Source organism: Ceratosolen solmsi, unplaced genomic scaffold, assembly GCF_000503995.2.
Source record: "Ceratosolen solmsi marchali unplaced genomic scaffold, CerSol_1.0 scaffold14, whole genome shotgun sequence".
Taxonomy (NCBI): domain Eukaryota; kingdom Metazoa; phylum Arthropoda; class Insecta; order Hymenoptera; family Agaonidae; genus Ceratosolen; species Ceratosolen solmsi.
In genome coordinates, this window is record NW_011948420.1 from 2415614 (window position 1) to 2438475 (window position 22862).

Sequence of the window (22862 nt, forward strand, 5' to 3'; positions counted from 1 at the left end):
CAAGCATTGTCTTAAAGGCCGAGTGCGCACGTATGGTAATTGCAGGTTGTTGTACGTGCGGATTTTGGGTTGCAGTGATTTAAGTAAATGTTTTGTACTCAATGCTTTACGGGTATCTGTTATTCGTTCTGAATCTACTTTAGGGTTCTCCCGGCAATAAACCCATTAGGTTCTACTGCACTGGGAGTATGAGCACGTTTCGCTTGAGTTTTCCAGATGTTTTATGACACTAGTGCAAAATAATTATGAGCAGGAAAGTTTTGAAGTCTTAAATACAATTTTCATGATATTACTTGCCAGATGTTTTATTACCTTAAAAAAAGGAGTCTCTTATTCTCAAACAGTGTTAATTTATCATTTTTATTATTAATTCACATATGCATTTAATTATTTATCTATATTATATTAATTATAAAAATTAAAAATATACTTTGAAATTAAAATTAATATATATAGATATATATAGATTAAATACATAGATATGGATTTAATGCAAATATATCTTTAATTAATTAGTAATTTTTATTTGTAAAGAAATTAATGTCATTAAATGTTCATGATTATACATATTTCATTTAATATTTAAAAACTTGTTAAATATTTTTTTCCACGAGTAAATAAAAATCATTACGTACTATAAGAATATGTTCAAAATTAATTGAAAAAAAATATTTAAAAATTATAGTATAATTAAACAATGAAATTATTTGGAACGTACAATCAAAATGGATTAGTAAGAAAAAGTATATCAAGTCAATGTACTCACAGATTAGTCCAAGAATGACAAATGTATTTTCTAGGTCATTAGTGTATGGTATGACCGCGGACATGTCACCAAGGGATTTACTCTCCGCAACTTTTTTATGCAAAGGCTCGGTCACTCTGATATTCTCAAGAAGGACGGGCAAACTCCGACCCTGACTGTTTTCGGCGGTCACGGAGATGGTATAATCATAACCTGGCAGTAGCCCGTACAATTGAAAACTTGGTTGATCGTTGCAGTCCTGGAAAACGGCGGATGCATCATCGGCGGCAGTTTGATCGCTTTGTGGAATTTGCTGTGAAAGATCTGAATTTTCGAGGATACCACGAATTTCGAGCAAGAAATGCTGAGGTAAGCCTCCACTCGCACCCGGCAAACAATTTATTTCCATCGCATTACTTTCGTTATGAAGGTTGCAATCGATTGGTTTTTGTGGTGGTTCTACGAATACGAAATACACTTTACTTTAAATTCTGCTTGATTTAGTTTCATTTACATTTAAGAATTATAATTATTATATGAAAAATTCAAATGTGACCAAAATTTATTTTATATGCTTAAACCAACTCTATATAAAATATATAAAAATAAAACATTACTTTCTTATATTATTTCCAGAACATTATACTTCCAATTAACTCAATGTTATTCTAATAATAATATAGGAAATTTATCTATATAACAAATATATATTCTATTTAGACTTAAAGCATTTATGAGATTTTTTAGATTTAAATTAATAAACAAAGAATATTCAATTCATCACCTATTTTTGTACAGAATATACATTTTTATTTGAATACGTAAATAATTTTTTATTGTAAAAATTAGGAAAAATTAAATAATAAATAAAATGTCAAAAGAGAATTTTTAAATATATCAAAACTAAAGCACAATGGAAAATATAATTTCGTATTTATATTTATGTTATGTATTTATATTATGTATGCTATTTCTTCAATTGTAATCCACGTAAGTCATTATTAAATTTGTTTTACTAAACAAATGTATGGTATTTTCTATAAATAACATAAAAGTATTATTAGATTTGAAATTTATGTAGAAATATAATAAGGAAATGTGTAGCAAATATTATGTATAGCAAATATTGAAATAAAGAACGCGAGATTTCTACTACCATTAAATAATTTCCAGAATATCTATAAAAGTTTTTAGAATTTTCAGTATAATTTTAAATCTTTCAGTACTTAAGTCACTGAAGTTTATTTTACTTTGTACTAAAAGCTTAAAATAACTTGATTTTTTCATTTGATTAATAAGTTTTAAAAATTGTTATTAGTATAGGTGTTACGGATTGCAGCATTTACGCGGTAAACAAAGTGGGAGAGGTAAAGACGCCTGCTTAGGTCAAAATAGTACTGCGCGCAGATCATTGACTATGAGAGAGATTCTTCACCACCGTAAGTAAATCCTGCCGCTTCATCATATCAACATGTCTACACAGGACAAAAAGGAAATTAAGGAGTCAGTAAGTGTCACCACGCGCAGCGCGAATAAGGAAAAATTGACTGGTGAACAAATCATGACTGCCCAATCACAATGGGCCCGCATCGAGACGATGCGAAGACTGACTGACAGCCTTAATGCAGACAGAGCAACTATAAGCCTGCCCGAAGTATTAGCAGTGAAAAACAAAATCGACGAGACACACAACAACTTCATGATGGATCACAAATCCATAGTAAATAGCTGACCAGTGTCAAGCGCAACACACGAGTACTTCACAAAGAACGCCATGACAGAAGAGTCTGTTCGGAAAATAATCCCACAATTTAACTCGTCAGCCAAACGTGCAATAATTAACTTAGAACAAAAAACCCACTAGATGTTGTGTGGGGTTGCCGGGCAAGTAAAGGATGAATGCACTGATTAATAATTAACACATGTCTTTATTATTTCTGTTTATTTGAATTAATTTACAAAAGGGTGAATTACAGACGAACTTTATGTTTCTTGATAATCTTGTAGTGTTGAAATATATTTTCTATGAATGAAGCAGGTTATAATCTATTGAATATTATCACTTGAGGTTATGGTTATTGTGGTGCGTTGATTGAACGCGGCAATGTTGTCGGGTTCTATTTAACACGTGTGCAGTTGCCTCAAATGTCGGCCGTAAGAGTGCCTAAATAGAGGTTATGCGAAGCTGTGCGCCACCTGTGGCGGGAACAGCTTGTTGTTGGAGAGATTGATAGCAACAGTGGCGTCTGTAGCTGGTCTTGCTCTAAAGTATGTCCGGGAAGCTTGCGTAGTTGGACCTTAATTCGTCCGTCTTTTGCTTAAGCCGAGAAATCAAGAATTTATACTAGCTGCAAAGACTTACTTGTATCGTAATTTTCTTTGTCTCTCGTCGTTGGCTTGTTATTACGTTCCCTTGCAATGTGGCAACTTTAAGTTTCTTCCTGATCTCCAAGCGAGATTATAAGTGGTCAGGTCCTATGCAATCTAGTCTTGATGAGATTAATTCAACTGTACACTAATTCACAATCGTAGAAAGAACTTCTTATTAAAACTCAGCTAGCTAACGACTTGTCTCTCCGGTCCTCCTCCGTGAGAGTAGGTCGTGACTTGTCCTTCAACTGTGAGAAGTATTTGGAAGGAGTAAGTCGTGACTTATCCTTATACTGTAAGAAGTATTTGTAAAGAGTAAGTGTTCGTGTCGGTACATTACATTTTTCTATCTTAAACGCTTCACTGGTCCCACTCCACTAAGGACTCCTTCTTTTAATTAACCAATCAGAGGTCGTTCTTAGGCAGCAAAAAGATTATGCACGCCTTCATCTCCACTTCCTTCCGAGCTCATTTCTGAATATGCTAATCAGAGAAGTGTCGGAAGTAGGGAGTTTTTGCTATTGGTCACCTCTTCTTGATCGCTTCTCCCTTTTCTGGGACTTGGCTAGATGAAGGCTCCTGTTGGGCGTGGTCATTTTCGGACGCGACTGACCAGATGTGACTCAGACAGAAAACAATGCAAGTATTGTCTTAATGGGTGTAAACGCACGTGCGGTTAGTACAAATCGTCGCACGTTCGGGATTTTTGAGTTGCAATGAATTTAAGAAATGTTTTGTACTCAATATTTCATGTATCGAGTGATATTCGTTCGGAATCTACTCAAGGGGTTTTTCCCAGCAATAAACTTATTATTTTCACTGCTCTGTAAAGCAAAAGCACGTTCCACTGGAGTTTTCCAGATGTTTTATGACACTAGTACAAATAATTATGAGCAGAAGTTTTAAATCCTAATGTGAATTTTACGATGTTGCTTACCAGATGTTTTATTGCATTTGAAAAGCGTTCTCGCATTCTCAAACAGAGTCCATCTGGCACACCAAGGGCATGACACTAATCATGAAATTGTCTCAAGAACTGGGGTCGACAACCACCAGCACACCAAGTACTTCAAGTGCGGATGACGGGATACTGCCAGCAGAAGCTAGTGGAGTAACGTATCTCCCAGACATCCCTATCCCCAAATTCGACGGAAACTATCTTGCATGGCCCGCTTACAGAGACTTGTTTCAATCCTTAATACTTAAAAGCACCAAACTAAGCGAAATCCAAAAATTACACTATTTGTGGAACTCTCTGCAAGATACACCTGCAGAATTAATATCAGGTATGTCTCTACAAAACGAGTCGTTGGAACCAGCCTGACAGTTATTACTAAAAAAATACGACTCACCCGACTGGCTCTGAAGGCGCTTATTACGCAAGCAATCACTATCTCAACAACAAGAGTGAAGGGAGCCCGAGAAGTATCGACTTTAATGAGCGAACTACGCAATCTACGAAGATCACTGATGCAACATAATGTCGCAGGCGCATGGGACGCACTACTACTCCACGTGGCATTATTACAATTAGAAGACAATTCATATCCAATGTTTGAAAAATTTGATCAATTTGTGATGACAAGACTGGAAGCACTAGAAAACGTGACAATGACAAACACACAAGGAATTCAATCGTCAATAAAAGAAGCCCAACAAAAGGTTCGTAAGATTGTGCCAATCATCCAGCACGCACGAACCATCAGGTTCAACTAGCAGGACAGACGACGTAAAATCACAATACTTCCACTGCAAGGAACGGCACCCTATCTGGAGATGCAGAAAATACAAGCAGCTCAGCCCCACACAGAGACTGGACGTAATCAAAGAAAAGGGGCGATTCCCGAACTGCCTGGGCAATCATCTGCCACCGCCATGCTTAGCTAAGAAAGGATGCTTACATGACGCACCAGACATCACACCAGTGCAATCGAGCACCAGCAACCAATAACATTACTAGCCACTGCTGTAGCAAGGTGAGTCTGCAATTAACACACAATTCAAGCCAATTAGTGGAGACAGCAAAACAATCAAGGGACCCTTGCATGGTGGGAGGAGTCGCTGTTGCAAATAACACTTCACCAACGAGGAAGCAATCACTGCTATTAAGGCACCACCGAATCCAGAACAATCCGTAAACTGAACCTAAAGATAAGGGCCAAATCCATAGACGGACTCACGAGTAACCCTGACCTGGATCAAGGCTCATTCATGAAGGTGGAAGGAATTTGTGTGCAACAGAGTCACACAAATTCAAGAACTCACAGCAGAAGCACAATGGAGGTATGTGCCCGGAACTTCAAATCCAGCCGACTGTGCATCCAGAGGACTCACCACCCAACAAATCAAAACACACCCTTTATGGTGGACTGGTCCCCCATGGACACTAACTCCAAACTCGTGGCCAACACAACCCAATGACAAAGAGGACCAATGCGACCAGGAAGCCCGTCCAAGCATCTTGTAATCGCCACTATCTAAACGTCGGAATACGACTGGGACATTGTCTACAAGTACCCAACATTGACTAAGCTACTAAGAATAACTGCAACATGCATCAGATTCATCGCATGCCTAAGGGGAAAACGCCCTCCTTCAAACCAACTCACACGTGACGAATTAAATCAGGCCAGAACACAGTGGATACGGCTGACCCAAAGGGCACACCTGGCCCAAGAATTACAAACGATGCAAACAACAGGCCTGACCCCATCACACGCATTCCATCGACTCACCGCCTATACAAACACACATGGAGTCACAAGGGTGGTGGACAACTAACAAGTACAACAATATCAGAAAACAGAAAACACACAGCAATTCTCCCTAAACAACCACAACTAACGAGGCTCATTGTAATCCCACTTCGCACTCACTTAAACTGTAATTGCCGCTCAGTGTTTTAGTATATACCGTAAAGACGACACGTGGCCATAACTTCTGCAGTCTAATAAATAATATGTGTGTGCATTATTAAAGGGAAATCGGCAAATTTAGTAGTGATTTACAGTGAAGCCAATTGAACAGTAATCAAAGAGCACGAAGACTCATCATTAATTACTCCTGTGGGTGAGTAGTCCCTTACTGCCCCCCATAAGCAATTAAAACACAAATGATTACTCAACAAGTTCCATTAAGCATCTTACACCACAACAAGTGTAGTTATTCATACATCAAACATACTTAATTCAAACACCACCCCCTCGAGCTACCCCATGAGCAGGATCGATCTCACTACACCAGCTGATACAATCTCAGCACACTTCATGAAAGCACTCAAATTACACTTCATACACTCAGTGGAGGAAGATCAACAGTAAAATCATAAATTCTACGATGCGTTACTTGAGCGAAACAAGGAGAAACACTCGCTAGCCAACAAATGGGACAACTGCGCTCCTCAAGAGTAACGCTATCGCGACTGACAAGGAGCTCATTCGGCCTCCCAACGCTGTACGGATCAATTTCAGTTCGATGAAGGCCAAGCTCATTCGGCACAACACGCTGCCAGACCCATCAGCAAGTGACTCTAATACGCCAATGATATCAAGGTGGCAATTTATCCAACAACGAGTCCAACGATTTTGGAAGCAATGGAAAAACATTACCTACAACACTTCCTCTCAACCTCCAAGTGGCATCACCCAAGCAACACTATCAAGGTTGGATCCCTAGTCCTCATCACAGATCAACGACAACCACAATGCAAGTGGCCGCTCGCGAGAGTCATGAAACTGCACCCAGGAAAGGGTGGACTAACTAGAGTAGTAACATTAAAAACCACATCCTCGATAATCTCTAGACCAATTCACATTCTTGCACCTCTGCCAGTTATGATCCAAGATACAGATATCAATCATCAATGAATTGATGATGGTGGGCGGAATGTTACGGATTGCAGCATTTACGTGGTAAACAAAGTGGGAGAGGTAAAGACACCTGCTTAGGTCAAAATATTGCGCGCCAAGTCGTAAACACAATTCTCCGAAATCGGGAAACTTCAATACTCAAATAGTCAATTTTAAATTACAATTCCGACTAACAAGGGCCGACGAACTCTCCAAGGTTAGATTATAGTGACGTCACCGGAATAACAAGAGCAATCTGGAATTCACTGGAATCGCAAGCCTGTACGATAATATTTAAGGAGACACGCTTGACGCTCTCGTGCTCTTACTAGTTCAATCAAGCAGTCATCAAGATCAAATCGCCGTTCTACAAGTCAACGCCATTTACATAGAGATCATCTTCAACTCACAAGTTACCGTTCTACAAGTCAACGCCACTTGCACAGAGATCACCTTCAATTCACACAGACCGCCTCCACCTACAGAGATAGTCTCCCAGTACCATCACACGGATCGAACTCACTACACGTAAGTCACGCTATTACACACGTCCTTACGTACTGGGACGTATGCACCGAGATCGACTCCACACGTAAGCTGCGCTATTACACACCTTCTTACGAATCATTAACACACGGCTATGTGAACTAAGTAAGCAGCAATACCTAGACCACGACATCATTGCCATTCATCAGTGACGTCGCACACCAACGCCACCACCCAGGCCTCTCCAGCTTATCGGTAGCGGCAATCGGTGGCATCCTCTTCACGGCATCATCATTGCCCTTTATCAGTGACGTCACACACCACCACCACCACCCAGGCCTCTCCAAATTATCGGTAGAGGCATCGGCGGCATCAACTCTCCTCGCCAGTGACGTCACGCACCAGCGCCTCACTCAGGCCTCTCCAGCTCATCGGTAGCGGCAACGGCGGCATCAATTCTCCTCACCAGTGACGTCACACACCAACGCCACCACCCAGGCCTCTCCAGCGTATCAGTACCGGCAATCGGTGGCGTCAACACTCACCTATCACACCGTGAGTCTCTTCACAGCATCATCATCCTTTATCAGCGCATCTCCCACTACCACTACGAGTCCTAACCACAAGTAGGAGAGTCCCGCGCCATACTCAAGGATACACTTATAAGATTATTATCACTCATATTACCTGAAGAAACTCTCACCTATTCATTCTATCATTCATTCAATCTCACCTCAAAAGACCACTAATTATATATTATATCATTATATAAAATAAAGGAAAACCACCACATACAAAGGCAGTGTTGAATTATTGCATTCTCCATTCCCCTTGCCAGCAAGCCTCCCTTCCTCATCTCAGGGAAGCTTTTAGTCTGATCTCAAACAATAGGGGTTCTTTTCATATATATTTTTTCACTATCTTTTTTAAATATTATAAGTTATTGTATAAGTTTTTGTTCACTTTGTTTAAGAACATAAGATTTTAAAGATTTTTCAAAGTTAATTACATAATATTACAAATACATACAAATACATATTATTTATTTATTTAAGGTTAACAAACTGTATTAAATAAGTGTGATTGTATTTAAAAATAGGATAATAATAGTCAGTTGAAAAATAGATAGGATTTGTTGAGGATGTACTATTAAAATATGTTATAATGGGTTATTATTACTATTTCTTTAATGTTTAAAGAAGTATTTTGAGTAATATATATTTGAAAAATAATTATAAAACATTTTCAAACAAGCAAAATTCAATCAACTTACTAAATAACTATATGTTCAAAAAATAAGTTTTAAGGGAATTGTTTGATTAATCATTATAAAAATATATCAAATATGAAAATTATCAAAATAGTTTTTAATATTGAGAGTATTTTAATACATGTCAAATTTTTGTTTTAATTTTTGTATTTCATTATATATTATGTACTATAAATCTATTAATGAATACATTAGATTTTTCTCATATAAAATATAATATTATTTTACTATATAATATACAAGATATAATATAACATATTACCTACTATAATAATATTATATTTTACAAAATTTATTTATTATATATGATCATCTCCAAGATCTATGATATATATTTTTAAGGGTATTTAAATGGTTTGAACTTTTAAAAAATTATTCGTAATTCATTAGCAATATATAATTTAATATAATAAATATATAACATTATTGTACGACATTATATCCTTAATATACTATAAGTTTTTCTTATTAGAAAATATTATAAGTATTATCAATATTGATATAAATTGTTTCAATGAGTATATCATTTTTTATAAAAATAAATAGATTTAGAAATAGCCGTTATTAAGCAATTTAGAAAGTATATAATTTTTAACTCGTTCGTTCAGATTGAAACCTTTTCATTTCCTTCAGTTAAAGGACAATTTGGTATAAAAATTTTGCTTTTTAAACATTTTCCTCCATATGTGAAAATGCTAATTTTAGTCGACACGATATAAGTTGAGCCCAATGTTCCGTATAAAACTTTTTGCTTTTTCCCTATTCTTCATTGTTACTTAATTACCATTATTTTTCGATATTGCGCCGTTTCAAAGAGTACGTTAACATATTACTTCACGAAGCTTAAATTCTTGAAATTATATCACTAGATAATATAAAAATAGAAAACATAAGCTTTTTAAAATAAATATATTTAATAATTTTGTAATATTATTTGATTTATAATTATGATTTTCTTTTACTTCATTTATTGCTTGAAATATATTTTATATAAAATTTATTGTAAAGAGCAATAAATAAATATTACTAAATTATTTATAAAAATTACATATTCAATTATAGTGACGTTGAAATATATAAAACACATTACATGTTTCGCTATACGGATAAGAAAATTGTTTTTAACAAATTAATTTATTTCATACATTATTGATTTTAGCATGATAATTTTAACATGATGATTTTAGCTACGTTATATTGTGTTTATATACATACATACATACACGCACATAGTTGTTATAATTATTATTCGGTACTGTATATTATCCATCACGATTTCGGTTAGTAAAACATAAAAATGTACAACAAAAAAAAGAAAGAGAAAAAGTGTGAGAGGAAGCTGTGAGAGAATGAAATGAAGTATCTTATTGCAAAGAACAGTACTATGGTTTCTATATTATTTTAGTTTAATGTCGTGTAATCCTTGACAGGCATGTAATTCGGAATGTAGATGTTTAATTGTGAAGTTTTTAGTCGAAATCGTGTGCTTGGCAAAGTAGTTTGAAGGCTTAGTATCAATCCAATAATAATTGCTTGTCTAGATTACGAATAAGTACTTTGACAACAATATTACACTGTATGAAATAACTAAAAATATTTGAAAATGTTCTTTAACTTCCTATTTATAACTTTACATTTAGCTTATATGATTTCAAGAATAGTTTATTTAACTACATTAAATTATTTGAAATTAACTTTATAAAATTGAATAATAATTTAAGTATATTGGTATTTTTATTTATCATGTAATTTTTATAAAGCCAATGTTATAAATTATTAATGCAACGTAAAACACTACTGGACTATTATACTGAAACATTTTGTGAGAATAACGAATTTTTATTATAAATAAACTTTAATATCAGTAAATTTATTTTTCATATAAAATTATAGAATGCTTTAGTTTTATGCATGTACACGTAATGGTAACTTTGAAATATAATTATTATTATTTTAAAATTATTATTTTCACGTAATGATAATTTTGAAATACTATTATCAATATTTCAAAATTATTAAATGTTTAGTAATAATTATAATTTAATTATAAGTAAATATATATCTATATATATATGCCAAATTACTATTTTCATATAATTATTTTTCAAAAATTAATTTAATTAATATAAAAAGAAATATATAGGGTTATGATATAGTAAAGATTGTAATAAATTTATATAAAATTTACTAATATAAGATTTGTTTTAATGATACTATAGATATTCAATGAAATTTATTGCTAAATATTATATTCAAATTCCATAATAAATACAACTTTGTCTGTATATAAGAAAATTAAAGAAGATATAAATTAATTTTTAATGAGTAATTTCAGTTTATATAGATAATTTAGGTATTCTAAATTCAATAATTACATTTAACTTCATTTTATTTTAGAATAAATTAACAGTATGATTAATTAGATTATAAAATACTTAAAAAATTTAGAAAAGTTATTATCGAAAATTCATTTATTACAATCTTTTTTATAATACTATTATATAATACGATTTTAAAAAATGGATTCTAAATTTATTTTCATTTGGATTTATACTTAATATATTATATGTAAAATATTTTGATACATATAATAGTTACATGAAAAGTTTGATTTTACTATTTAAAGAAAAATTTCATTATTCTTTTTTATTTTTATATTGGATTTTTAGTAAATGAAGAGTAATTGGAGAAGTTAAAAAAAAAGTTTAGTTCAATAATTACCAATATTTAAGGTAAACATAAACTTTTAAAAATATAGTCATAATTTTGATATGACTCACTTAAATATATTTTAGATCTACTTTAATATCACTTAATACCAATATAAATATATTTATAAGCACAAAAATTAATCTATGCTTATGCTCTTTCAAAATCCACGTAACTTTTATTTCAAGGTATATAAATTATGAATAATGGTTAATAAAAAACAGTATTAATAAATTATTATTATATTAATATTAAAATAGTAAAGTAATTATATTGAACATCTAACTATATTATACATAACTTACTATATAGTATATGTATAAGTATAGATATATACTTATGTTGTTATATAAATGTAATTCATTAACTTCAAATTATTTTGACAAAAGATATGAAATCAAGAAGCTTCAAAGCTTGTTATTTATGAATGATAGTTGTTTTCTTTGTAACTTAGATACATATCATTATTTCCTAATCAATATTAGTAAAATAATACGTAGTCGTGATTATTATATTAAAGTTGATTTTTAGGTTGGTAATTTATCTAGAAAATAAACGAGCTTTACTTATATAAACCTTTTAAATGTATTTCTAATTCTTTAGATAAAAGATGTATAAGTCGTGTAATTCAGAATTTGATTATTACCAAATTTGTAAAAGATAATAAAGTGTTCCGATAAATAAAATTAGAATAATTTAAAATAATATTTCATTTAATTTATATATTTTGTAATTGTATGATCAATGATATAACAATTATGTTATTTTTATTTATAAATTATGAGAATTCTAGACATATGAGTTTATCTCAAATTCATAATAATTGTCAATATCGTCTGAATTTTCGTAGAAATTCAAGAAATATGAGATGATACAATATTAAATTTAAATGAAAGTTTTGAAAATTGAAAAGTAACATATCAAATTGTCATTTAGTAGCATTTATCATCATATTATGATCATTTTCGTGTATATTTTATAATATATCTCAGATGTAATATATATCAATTTTCTTGATGTCACTTATATTATCGAAACTTTGTTACACATCCAAAAGCGTACTCTAATATGTATCAATTTTATTATATCATAAGATGCTTGAAATGTAATTAAATAAAAATTCTAGACCAATCATCACTCCAAAGGAGAAATTAAAACTTGCCATTTAGAAAAAGTTGATTAAAATTGATTAAATTACACCAGTGTTAGGTAATAAATTATATTACTTTAAGGCAACATAGCAGAATGCAAATACAATTTTTTAGTTCAATTAACATATAATAATATATAGATTATTAGAAAATACTGAAACAGTTACTAATCCAATTTTTTTTTATTTAAGAATAAAAATTGTAGAAACTGTAATACCACAATTCACCTAGCAGTGATATATCATATAAGACGCAATATTTAACGTTAGACTTTTATTATGTAGCAGTCGATTTGACAGAATGAGATAAACCCTACGTAGTCAACGTTGTAGTAGTAACCCCAGTAATGCGGCTTACCAAATCTACCAAGCATAGAGAGAGAAAGAGAACCGTGACAACGCTAATGCGTAAAATCAGGCACATATACCTATGGCTTCTATCTGGGGTACTTTAGTAAGGTGCTTGTTCTGCTTACTCTGGTTCAACTAGGTACATAGGTACTTTGTATAGTGCAAAGCTATTATGCTACGTATTAGGTATAATATAATACAACGTTTGCAATAATAGACACACGTACTTGTTTCATACTAGATGGTAGTTTGTAAATATGATAAATTTAAAGAACTTTATGTGATCTCTGTTATTACTTTTAATTGTAACGAAAATTTCTCTTTATAATCCTTATGTACTGATATTATTTAAAATTTGTTTGTGTTTAGTCTGCCCGTTTTTGGTACTGTTACAATTTCTTTTTTTCAAATTTTATAACTTCGTAATTATAATATTTACTTAATTTATATTAATTGTTAATCAGTAGTAGTATTTATACTCAACAGTTCCGATTATATACAATTAATCAAAATTTATCAAAATTAGAATATATTATATCTGATATATTATTTTTACAATTATGAATTGAAAGTATATTTCCGAATCCAAAGAAGGAAAAGACGCTTTTAACTTATAATATAATCAAATTAATGACATAATATTAATATCTCATCATTTTTATATTTAATACATAAAAATGATAGTATAATAATAGGTCTTAAAACATTGTTGTTTTAATAAAATTATATATTTATTATATTATAAATCATTTATAAATGACTTCAATATTTAAACGGAACTTTTAATTACTTCTGTTACTTTTAAATAATTTTATGATTATTAGATTACAATTCTTATTTCATAAAATATATTATAATTCATATATTTCATATATAATTTTTAATAAAATACAAAAGATATATATAGTATATTGGTTATTTATATATTTACTAGATATATATATATTATATGGTTAATTAAATACTATTAAATATTAAAGAACAATTAACTATTAAATAATTGTTAACACAATGAGTTACAATTTTTTTTTTAACTCAATATCATAAATAAAACTTTTTTATGAATATTCAATAAAAGTAATATGAAAATCATCATATGGTACTTGTTCAAACATCAGTTTTTTATGCTTTTTTAATTAATAAATATTAATTAATTAATTAATTATTAATTAATTAATTAATAAATATTAATTAATTAATTAATTATTAATTAATAAATTTAATTAATAAAATTAATAAATTATAAAATTTTATTAATAAATAATTAAAAAATATTGTAGCACTATATTTTTTATGTTCAAAATTTTAACTTTTTCAAAATAAATATAATAAAAAAAATATAAAATAAAATCTTTAATTTAATATTTGACATTATAATTATTACCTATAAAGGTATATCCTAGTGTCAACAATAGTATACGAAAATTGTATCTTATCTTTTCCATTATTCTCGATATATCGCTTCAGAAAAACTACACTAATAGTCGATCTTCCCTATATTAGCTAACAAATTGAATAACATAAATTCGTAATTCTCTTGGATATTAAAATTAAGAAAAATTGTTTACAGTAGAATAGTTGAAACAGCTAAATATATTTGAAATAAAAATGAGGTATAGAAATTTCAAAATTATAATTTTCTGTATAAATTTTAAGAGAAAATCATCAACTATTAGAAAGGGAAAAATATCTAGTATTTCAAATTCTATTTTGTCTATAAACTTATGGACTACCAATAAAAACTTAAACTATAAAACTTTAAATTTCAAAATATCAGTTTTGAGGACGTTTAAACTTTCATTGTATCTGCTATTAACATAAAAATTTATCTTTTCAAACTATCATAACAATTTTACGTAGACAAACAAGACAATAATTAAAGACGAATAAATAAAATAAACGCAGACTTACTGGCAGGGAGGACATTAAATATACATGGACTCTTTTGCCTGCCGACGCTATTGCTAGCCCAACAAGCCAGTGTTCCAAAATCTGTATCACTTTTAGGTGTGTACTCAAGTAAACTAACTAAAAATCGTGGATTGGATACGGCAAAGACGTCTCCTAAACTGCTGTTTCGTGTCCATGAAAATCTGATATTATCCAGGGGATCCGCATCAATTTCACAATTCAGCATCATGCTCTTGCCAAAACCAGTTATGACGTCTTGTTTATCCTGTCCCGGCTTACATCTTGGAGCATCTTAATCATAATATTCAACAAATTATATATCTAGTACATTACACTAACTATATATAATACTAATAGTTATATTTAAATAAATAATTTAATTAATATATATATATAATTAAAATATAATTATATATGAAATAAATCCAACTATTAACCGACCAAGGTTAATTCATAATATAAATACTGATAGTATTTAAAAACTATTTAATATTTTAAAACAAAAACATTGATGATAAATAAATAAAAATACTTATTTATGGAGCACCTCTTCAATTAAATACAAGTAGTGTAGACGTCAATTAAATACAGTAAGTAAATATGCTCAATTGTTTTTATTGATAAGCTTAAATAAGAAACAAATTTATACTTACAAATAAAACTTTTCATTTGTAAGTAGATTTTTTATTTTTTATTTTTGATCATTAAATTTTTTCTTCATTACTTTTTTGGCGGAAAATCTAATATGGGATATTGTTACTAGATTGAAGGATCTTTTAAAATTTTACAACAGTGTTCTAAAGCTTATCAAACTTACATTTCATATGAATGGTAAGCGGCGGACTTTGAACTTCGCCTACTGTATTTCTTACTAAGCAAGAATAAGTTCCATTGTGTGAGAGCATCAGTATCCTGAGTGTCAGAGAGCTAGAAGCAACAAGAATACCAGCTTCGACGTTGTGATGTAGTCGCTTGTTCTGTAAAGAATTAATATGCCCATAATAAATTAGTAATCTCAGCGGTAATACAAATTCGTAAAGTTTGAATTGTATATCTACGTAGCATGGCAAAGTTGAATTATTACATAACTAAATGAATAGAATTTTGTTTGACATATCGATTAATTCTATTTATGTATTCATTACGACAAGTAGTAATATATAAATTTTTCATATATATATTGCTGCCTTAATAAGTTAAATTTATTATTTATAAATCAAGATTCCGAACTCTCTTATCAAAATAATTTTCAAATGCACAGAAAAAATGAATTATTTTAATGGAAATTTATGTTTTTAATAGTGTTTTAAAAAGTATTAGTATCATTTCCTCATTTGTTTAAACATGTATTTCTGCTTTATAATATATGCAGCGATTTCTTTTCAGGATAATCACTTATAAGTGTAAATAAAAAGTACACTGTACTAGGCTGATAGACGTTATAACTACGAGCTAATTAGAATCTTAGTTCCATAAAATTTTAATTAAATCAATATAATATAAGTTTACTGTATTATTTAAATAGTAAATTTTATATTTTATATAAAATATTAACAAACTAATTTTTATATATTTAAATTTTATTAGAATTATATTTTATTGTAATAGTAGATTTTATTAAACTTTACAATAATCTTCATCATTACAATCTGTTATCAATCTATTATTTTTCTGCGTAGAATATTTTATTTGAAAAAATATATACTTACTTAAAAATATTTATGTTTAGTATCTATTATTCAATAAATTAACAAATTGAATAAGAATTTTTTTTAATTAAAAAATTTTTATATTTACCAGTAATTAACAGATTTTATAATTAGTATTAGATTCAGTAACTTTTAAATGCAGTAAATTTATTTGAATTTAAAACTTGAAAATAAAATGAGATTATATTTTAAATGCATCGTAACTCATATAGGATTCCATAAATATATAAAATCGTTATAATGCTTATTGTAGGATAAATAAAGATATATTGTTTTTACTATCTGAATAATTTTATAAGCAGATTTAGAACAAATATTGAAAAAAAATTAATTTTTTAAAATAATAAATACTCATTTTTGCAATTTAAATATATTTAAATATCAAAAAATATTATAGGGATATTGATATCTGAGATATGTGTGATAGTATAACATTTTGTTTTTGGTAATGGTTTTTCTATAATATTGAATATTATGTGAATGAATATATTTTTTAAATTTAATAATATAAAATTATTAACCAATTTTTATTATTATTAAAATATATTTTATTATCATTATGAAGCATATTATCTAAAGCATAAAAAGTATGTTAAAGAGAAATAAAAAATATAATTATTATTGTTTAACATTTAATGTTAACCTAAGTTTTATAATAATTAAATTAGTACTATTATAATTAAAAATAGATATAATGATTAAAAAAACTAATAAATACAAAATAATAAATAAAAAACATAATTATAAATACAATTCATATAAATAAGTTCTTAGTATATTTGCTTTTTATGAATGTAATCATGAATTCAGTATTACATTATATTATAAATATGCAGAGCCATATTGATAAAGTAAAAATATGATTATTTGTAACTATGTATTTTACATATATCATTTAATTTTGAAATAAAATTTCTAGTTTATTATTTAAAAGTTTAATAATATTTTAATAGTATATATTTTTTATATGATTAATGATAATTTTTTGTTTAGAAATATAAACAATGCATTAATATGCTAATGTAAGTCATTAAAATGTTCAAAGACTGAAAGTTTGAATATTTCATTTTTTTATAGAACTCATTTAGTAATCTTATAATAATATAATTACCATTAATATTTAATGCTACAGAAATTGAGTAATTAAACAATGATAGTGTAGTAAATTTCTATTATTTCTATAAAAAAATAGAAGCATTAAGGAAAGGCATAAAACAAGAAATTTTGTTGAAGATTCATTCATGCATTATAGGCGGATTTCAATTACTTTAAGAAAGTCCTACATTCCATAAAAAGCTCTTGTACCTTTCGTTTATTTGACGTTTTAGATTGCTGCTAGAATTTTAGTTTTAAAAAAGTTATTTTCCTTATATTTTGATATCTACTGTGCATGAAATGTAATTTAACGTTTCATTATAAATGATAAAAATTTATAAATTCCCACTACTTGCCAATTAAAAAAAAATTTTTTTGTTAATTTGCTTTTATTATAATGTAATCCTTGAAGAATAAATCATACTGTACAATGTTCCTGTATAATATAGTTAAATCTTCTTGAATGGTTTTTAAAAAATTTTATGTATAATAGAAATGTAACTTTTATATGATTTCAAAAATATTAAAACTGACCTATGATTTTAAAGAATCAAGTTTAAAGATTAATAAAATACAAATAGTTATATGTATGCAATAAGATTTAATTTTATCTTCACAGTTAATCCCAAATCCTTTATTGTATATCGTAGATGAAGTAATAAGAAAAATCTTTATGAAAATTGAGCATTTAATTTGAAGATTATTATCGATTTTTATCGATTATTATAATGCAATATAAAATAACTATAATTATATAGTGTACTATTTCTAAGATTTAAAAACATTGTAAATAAATGATGTGATATATTATATTTTTAAATGAATATATATTCATACATATATTTATGGTTTAATAAATTATATAAAAATACAACATTATATAAGCATGTACTTATATAAACGCATTTTATATCTACACTTACATTTAGACCACAGAAAATTTACGTAATTAAATATGACTATATATTATTCATCGAGAAATATATGGCATAATTAAATTTGTTAAAAACATACTAAAGGAGTTCCTAAGTTTATAAAATTTAATATGAATTAAATACTACAATATAAAATTTAAAAAGCACATAGGTTATTTTTTTAGTTGTAAACAAATTTTAGTTAGAAAAATTAACAGTGTGCTTATTATTATGAGAATTTTATCAAATTGGAACATGACAATATTCATATTTTGGTATTTAGTACATTTAATTGAGAGTATTTTATTTTTTATATATTGAATTACTTTTTAATGAAACATCAACAATTAAAAATTGTAGAAATTTATTCAACTTCATTGTACAATCATTTAGTACAATCATTTAGTACAATCACATTGTATTGTTTCAGTATTCGTTATGGAAACATTCCAAAAATAAAATTTAAAAATTTAATTGAACAAATTTTTTTAAATATTAATACAAAACATAATACATATACATAATATATAACAACATAATACATAATACATAATACATAACAATAATACATAAACATTGTATCATAATCTTGGCGCAGAAGGTCTTTAAAGCTGCCTTATTGAATTATAAATTATAATAAGTATGTTTAAATATATATCTATTTAAATATCCTTTGAATATCTTTGTATTTAAATATCTAGGTGAATATCTATTTAATATGTTTATATATCCTTTTATATGTATATATTCTTTAAACTCCTAACATAGGTGCGTGATAATATCTATACCGTAGGTTTTATTTTTGAAACCCGATCAAAGATTAAATATCATCTTACAATCTAACTTATGATGGAAACAAATATACCTCTACATAAAATGTGATTATAAAATTGATAAATTAATAAACTTATTATAAAATTAGCAAAATTATAAATTAACTATGTTAATTATTATATCTTCTATACGTTTTAATTGTAAATAAGAATTTATTAATTATGATAAGACTACAGTTTCTAAATGAAAGCGCATATTTTATTTAAATACGATATAATTGTTAAATTCAGTAACTGAAAAAAGATATTTATTTACAATCATCTCTAAGATTTCAGTCTGCTCAATATCAAAAAAACTTTATTTATTAAATATTTAAAATATTGTAAATTAAATTAAATAATTAAAGATAATAATTATTAAGAAGGCCCTAAATCTTCTTAAGTGTCGATCTAAATGAATAAAGAGTGAACTGCATACGAAAATATTCATTTTGATAATTAACAAATAAAATTAGTGAGGTATTCTTCACAGTTAATAAAAGATGTCTGGATTTGACTTAACTTTCAAAAATTATTACAAATCATTTTGTTTGTATTCTGTTAAATGACTCTTTAAAAGTTTCGAAGAAAAAAATCAAGAAAACTAAAGTTGAAAAGGAAACCAAGTAGTAGTTATAAAAAAATCGATAAACCAGATCGGCTTACTCATTAGCGCGAATGCACGAGTATTTTCGCTAATGAAGGAAACTGGTTCGTTGAAAAATACGAAAGATACCTCGTCCTCCCTGAAGTTTGTATGCAATGCTAGTATACCATAAAAGAAAAATCGATTGGTAGTTCTTGGAAAAGGTTCAACTATACTTAAATAATAAATATGTATGATCCTGCATCAATTTTCGTACTTTTCTATAATCTAATATCATTTATATTTAATTTAAAGAAAAACTTTTATCGCTTTTTTACTCGTGAAGTTTTGATTCTTTTCTCTAGTAGTTGTTTGCGTTTATAAAAGGCAGAATACAATCTTCTTCTTTATTCATGGTTAAGAGTAATTTATTTTATTTGAATTATCGAGTCATAAATAGTATTTTTCTCAAATTCAAAATATGAAAAATTCTTAAAAAATCGAAATATAAAGTTATAACATATATTAATATGACATATATTAACATTTATTCAGAATACAGGTGTTTAATTGATCAAATATAAAATTCGATTGTTTTAAAATAATTTCAATAAAAACAATTATTTTATTTTTATACTTTTATTTTAAAATATATTTAATTAGACATAATTTATTAATAATTCACTATGAATTTTCAATTTTCATTGAGACTAATAGATTTAGATATATTTATTTCTAATTGTTTACGAATCCATGATGAATTATAATATCAATAAATTAAAAGCTTTTTAAATATAGAAATATCGGTATAAATGTTTTGTTATATATATGCCATTGCACTGCTACTATTAAATATGGTTATATTATGTATGTTTATAAAATGCAACAAATGATTTTTAATATCTGCTACTGAACTAAACTTAAAACAATAATAAAAGCTTATTTATAATATAATATATTGATTATAAAGCAAAGTTTGTATCAGATAAAATTTGTTACTTTCAAGTGTATTTTCTACAAATAACAAATTCATTCAAACAGAGAAGTTATAACAGATTGTTAGAATGAAGCTTTATTACTACTTGAAATTATTCTCATCGTATTATACTTATTGATAAGAATATTTGTTTTTATTATAATATCTAATAATCATATTTTATTTAACTTGGGATCATTTTTAATGATGAAATTAAGTCTTATTCTTTAGTAGTAAATCATAAATATATAACGATTAAAATAAATGTAATTTATTTATTTATTTATAATTAATAATTATTAAAATTATATTTTTTCTTATAAGTTTTCTCTTATAAGTATTTTTTAACAAAAACACACATTTATTCATGTTTATCATGTAGTATCTGAATATAAAGGGTCGTTTCATTTTCCACATTTTTGCTCTTGTGAAGTAGTATAGTAGACATTTCTTGATCTAGTCAAAGTCTAATATATATATATATATATATATATATATATATATATATATTTCTACTAATTTTTTTACTCTTCTTTTTATTGTTTAACTTTTTTGCCTCTATTATCTTCCTCTTTTATGTCTTTCTGTAAGATCTTTTTTTTCTTATTTTCATCTTAAACATTTTTTTTCATATTTTTTCGTACAAATTTGATTAAGCATGTTTTCTTTCATTTACTGTTTAATGCTGATATGATGTTCAATCTATTTTCCACCTTTTTACCTCTTACCTCCTCTTTTTATTTTTTCTGTATCGATAGTTAGTATTTTATCATTTTTTTATGTTCACATTTTTCATCGTATTTGTTGATTTTGTCCTCTACTGATTCTTTATAGTATTAACCACACGTTGAGGAAGCAAATCTAGCTATTCATTTCTTTACTTCATATTGATCATGCCTGATGCAATTTAACAATTGGTAAATATTATAAAATTGAAAAACTTTCAAATTATGTAAAATTGATTGCATTTTCTTTTTGTATTTATTGTTTAAATCGAAAGTACCAGTAATTGTAAAAAAATCTGTGTGAATCTGTGTTTTAATATAAAATTTTCATATTAATTATGTTTCTGTTCCTTTAAAAATAAAAATAATTATATTTTCTTCTAAAATTATTTCTACAATTTGTATTATAATTAATAAAAGTATACATAAGACATAATAATATTAATCTGTTTACTTACATTATGTAGCCACTCAATGCTAGTTGGCTCAGGATTGCTCTGGTAATTACAGATGAACTTGACATCATCTCCTTCCCTCAATGTATCTAGATTGAAACCAGTCGCAAGTTCTACAAAAGCGGTTGGGGCATCTGTAATAAAAGCCAAAATTCGAACTTAATAAGTAGGAACACCTTTCTTATCGTTGGTTTCTTTTCATGATGAAATTTGTATTGCCTCTAGTATGTAAAATTACAAAACTTCCTATTGCCAAAACCGTATATGCATAAAGAAAAAAAAACGAAATCTGAAAGGAAGAAAAAGTTTTTAATTTATCATAAATGTGTCGTACTTTTCTAGCACTACCAATATCCATCTAACTCTTTCAATTGAAAGAAGAAGTAAAAATTCCTCGCATATTTTAGCTTCTCGACATTTGTATCGCATCCTGTTGTTATCATCAATTCTATTTTTTGAATTCGGTAAATATTACCATAGCGTAGTTCAGAATTAAACTGTATTCAGTCATGGTTATAATATTGTTATCGACTCCTTAGTAGAAATACTAGACATATATAGTTAAGTAATATACACATGATTCAAATTATACAGGAAGGAAGAAGAGTATAGAAAAGAAGAGAAATATGTAAACATAATAAAAAAAAGGCATGCTAGCTTTTGTGATCTAGAAAATAGAAATAGAAAGAAATGGCTATATTGACTTTTAGAGTAATTGCGAAAGTACAAACTTGTACACAGGATACTACT

General features: G+C 27.9%; 1 protein-coding gene across 1 annotated transcript in view; it reads right to left on the reverse strand.

The window, feature by feature from the left end:
- side (motor axon guidance molcule sidestep) overlaps nucleotides 1–22862 on the reverse strand; it is a 49845-nt gene that overhangs the window by 9490 nt on the left and 17493 nt on the right. The window contains exons 7-10 of the mRNA XM_011498249.1: nucleotides 22116–22246; nucleotides 15658–15817; nucleotides 14841–15131; nucleotides 767–1204 (exon numbers count right to left, since the gene is read on the reverse strand). Coding sequence (XP_011496551.1) covers nucleotides 767–1204; nucleotides 14841–15131; nucleotides 15658–15817; nucleotides 22116–22246 — 1020 coding nt within the window. The remainder of the gene's footprint in view (nucleotides 1–766; nucleotides 1205–14840; nucleotides 15132–15657; nucleotides 15818–22115; nucleotides 22247–22862) is intronic.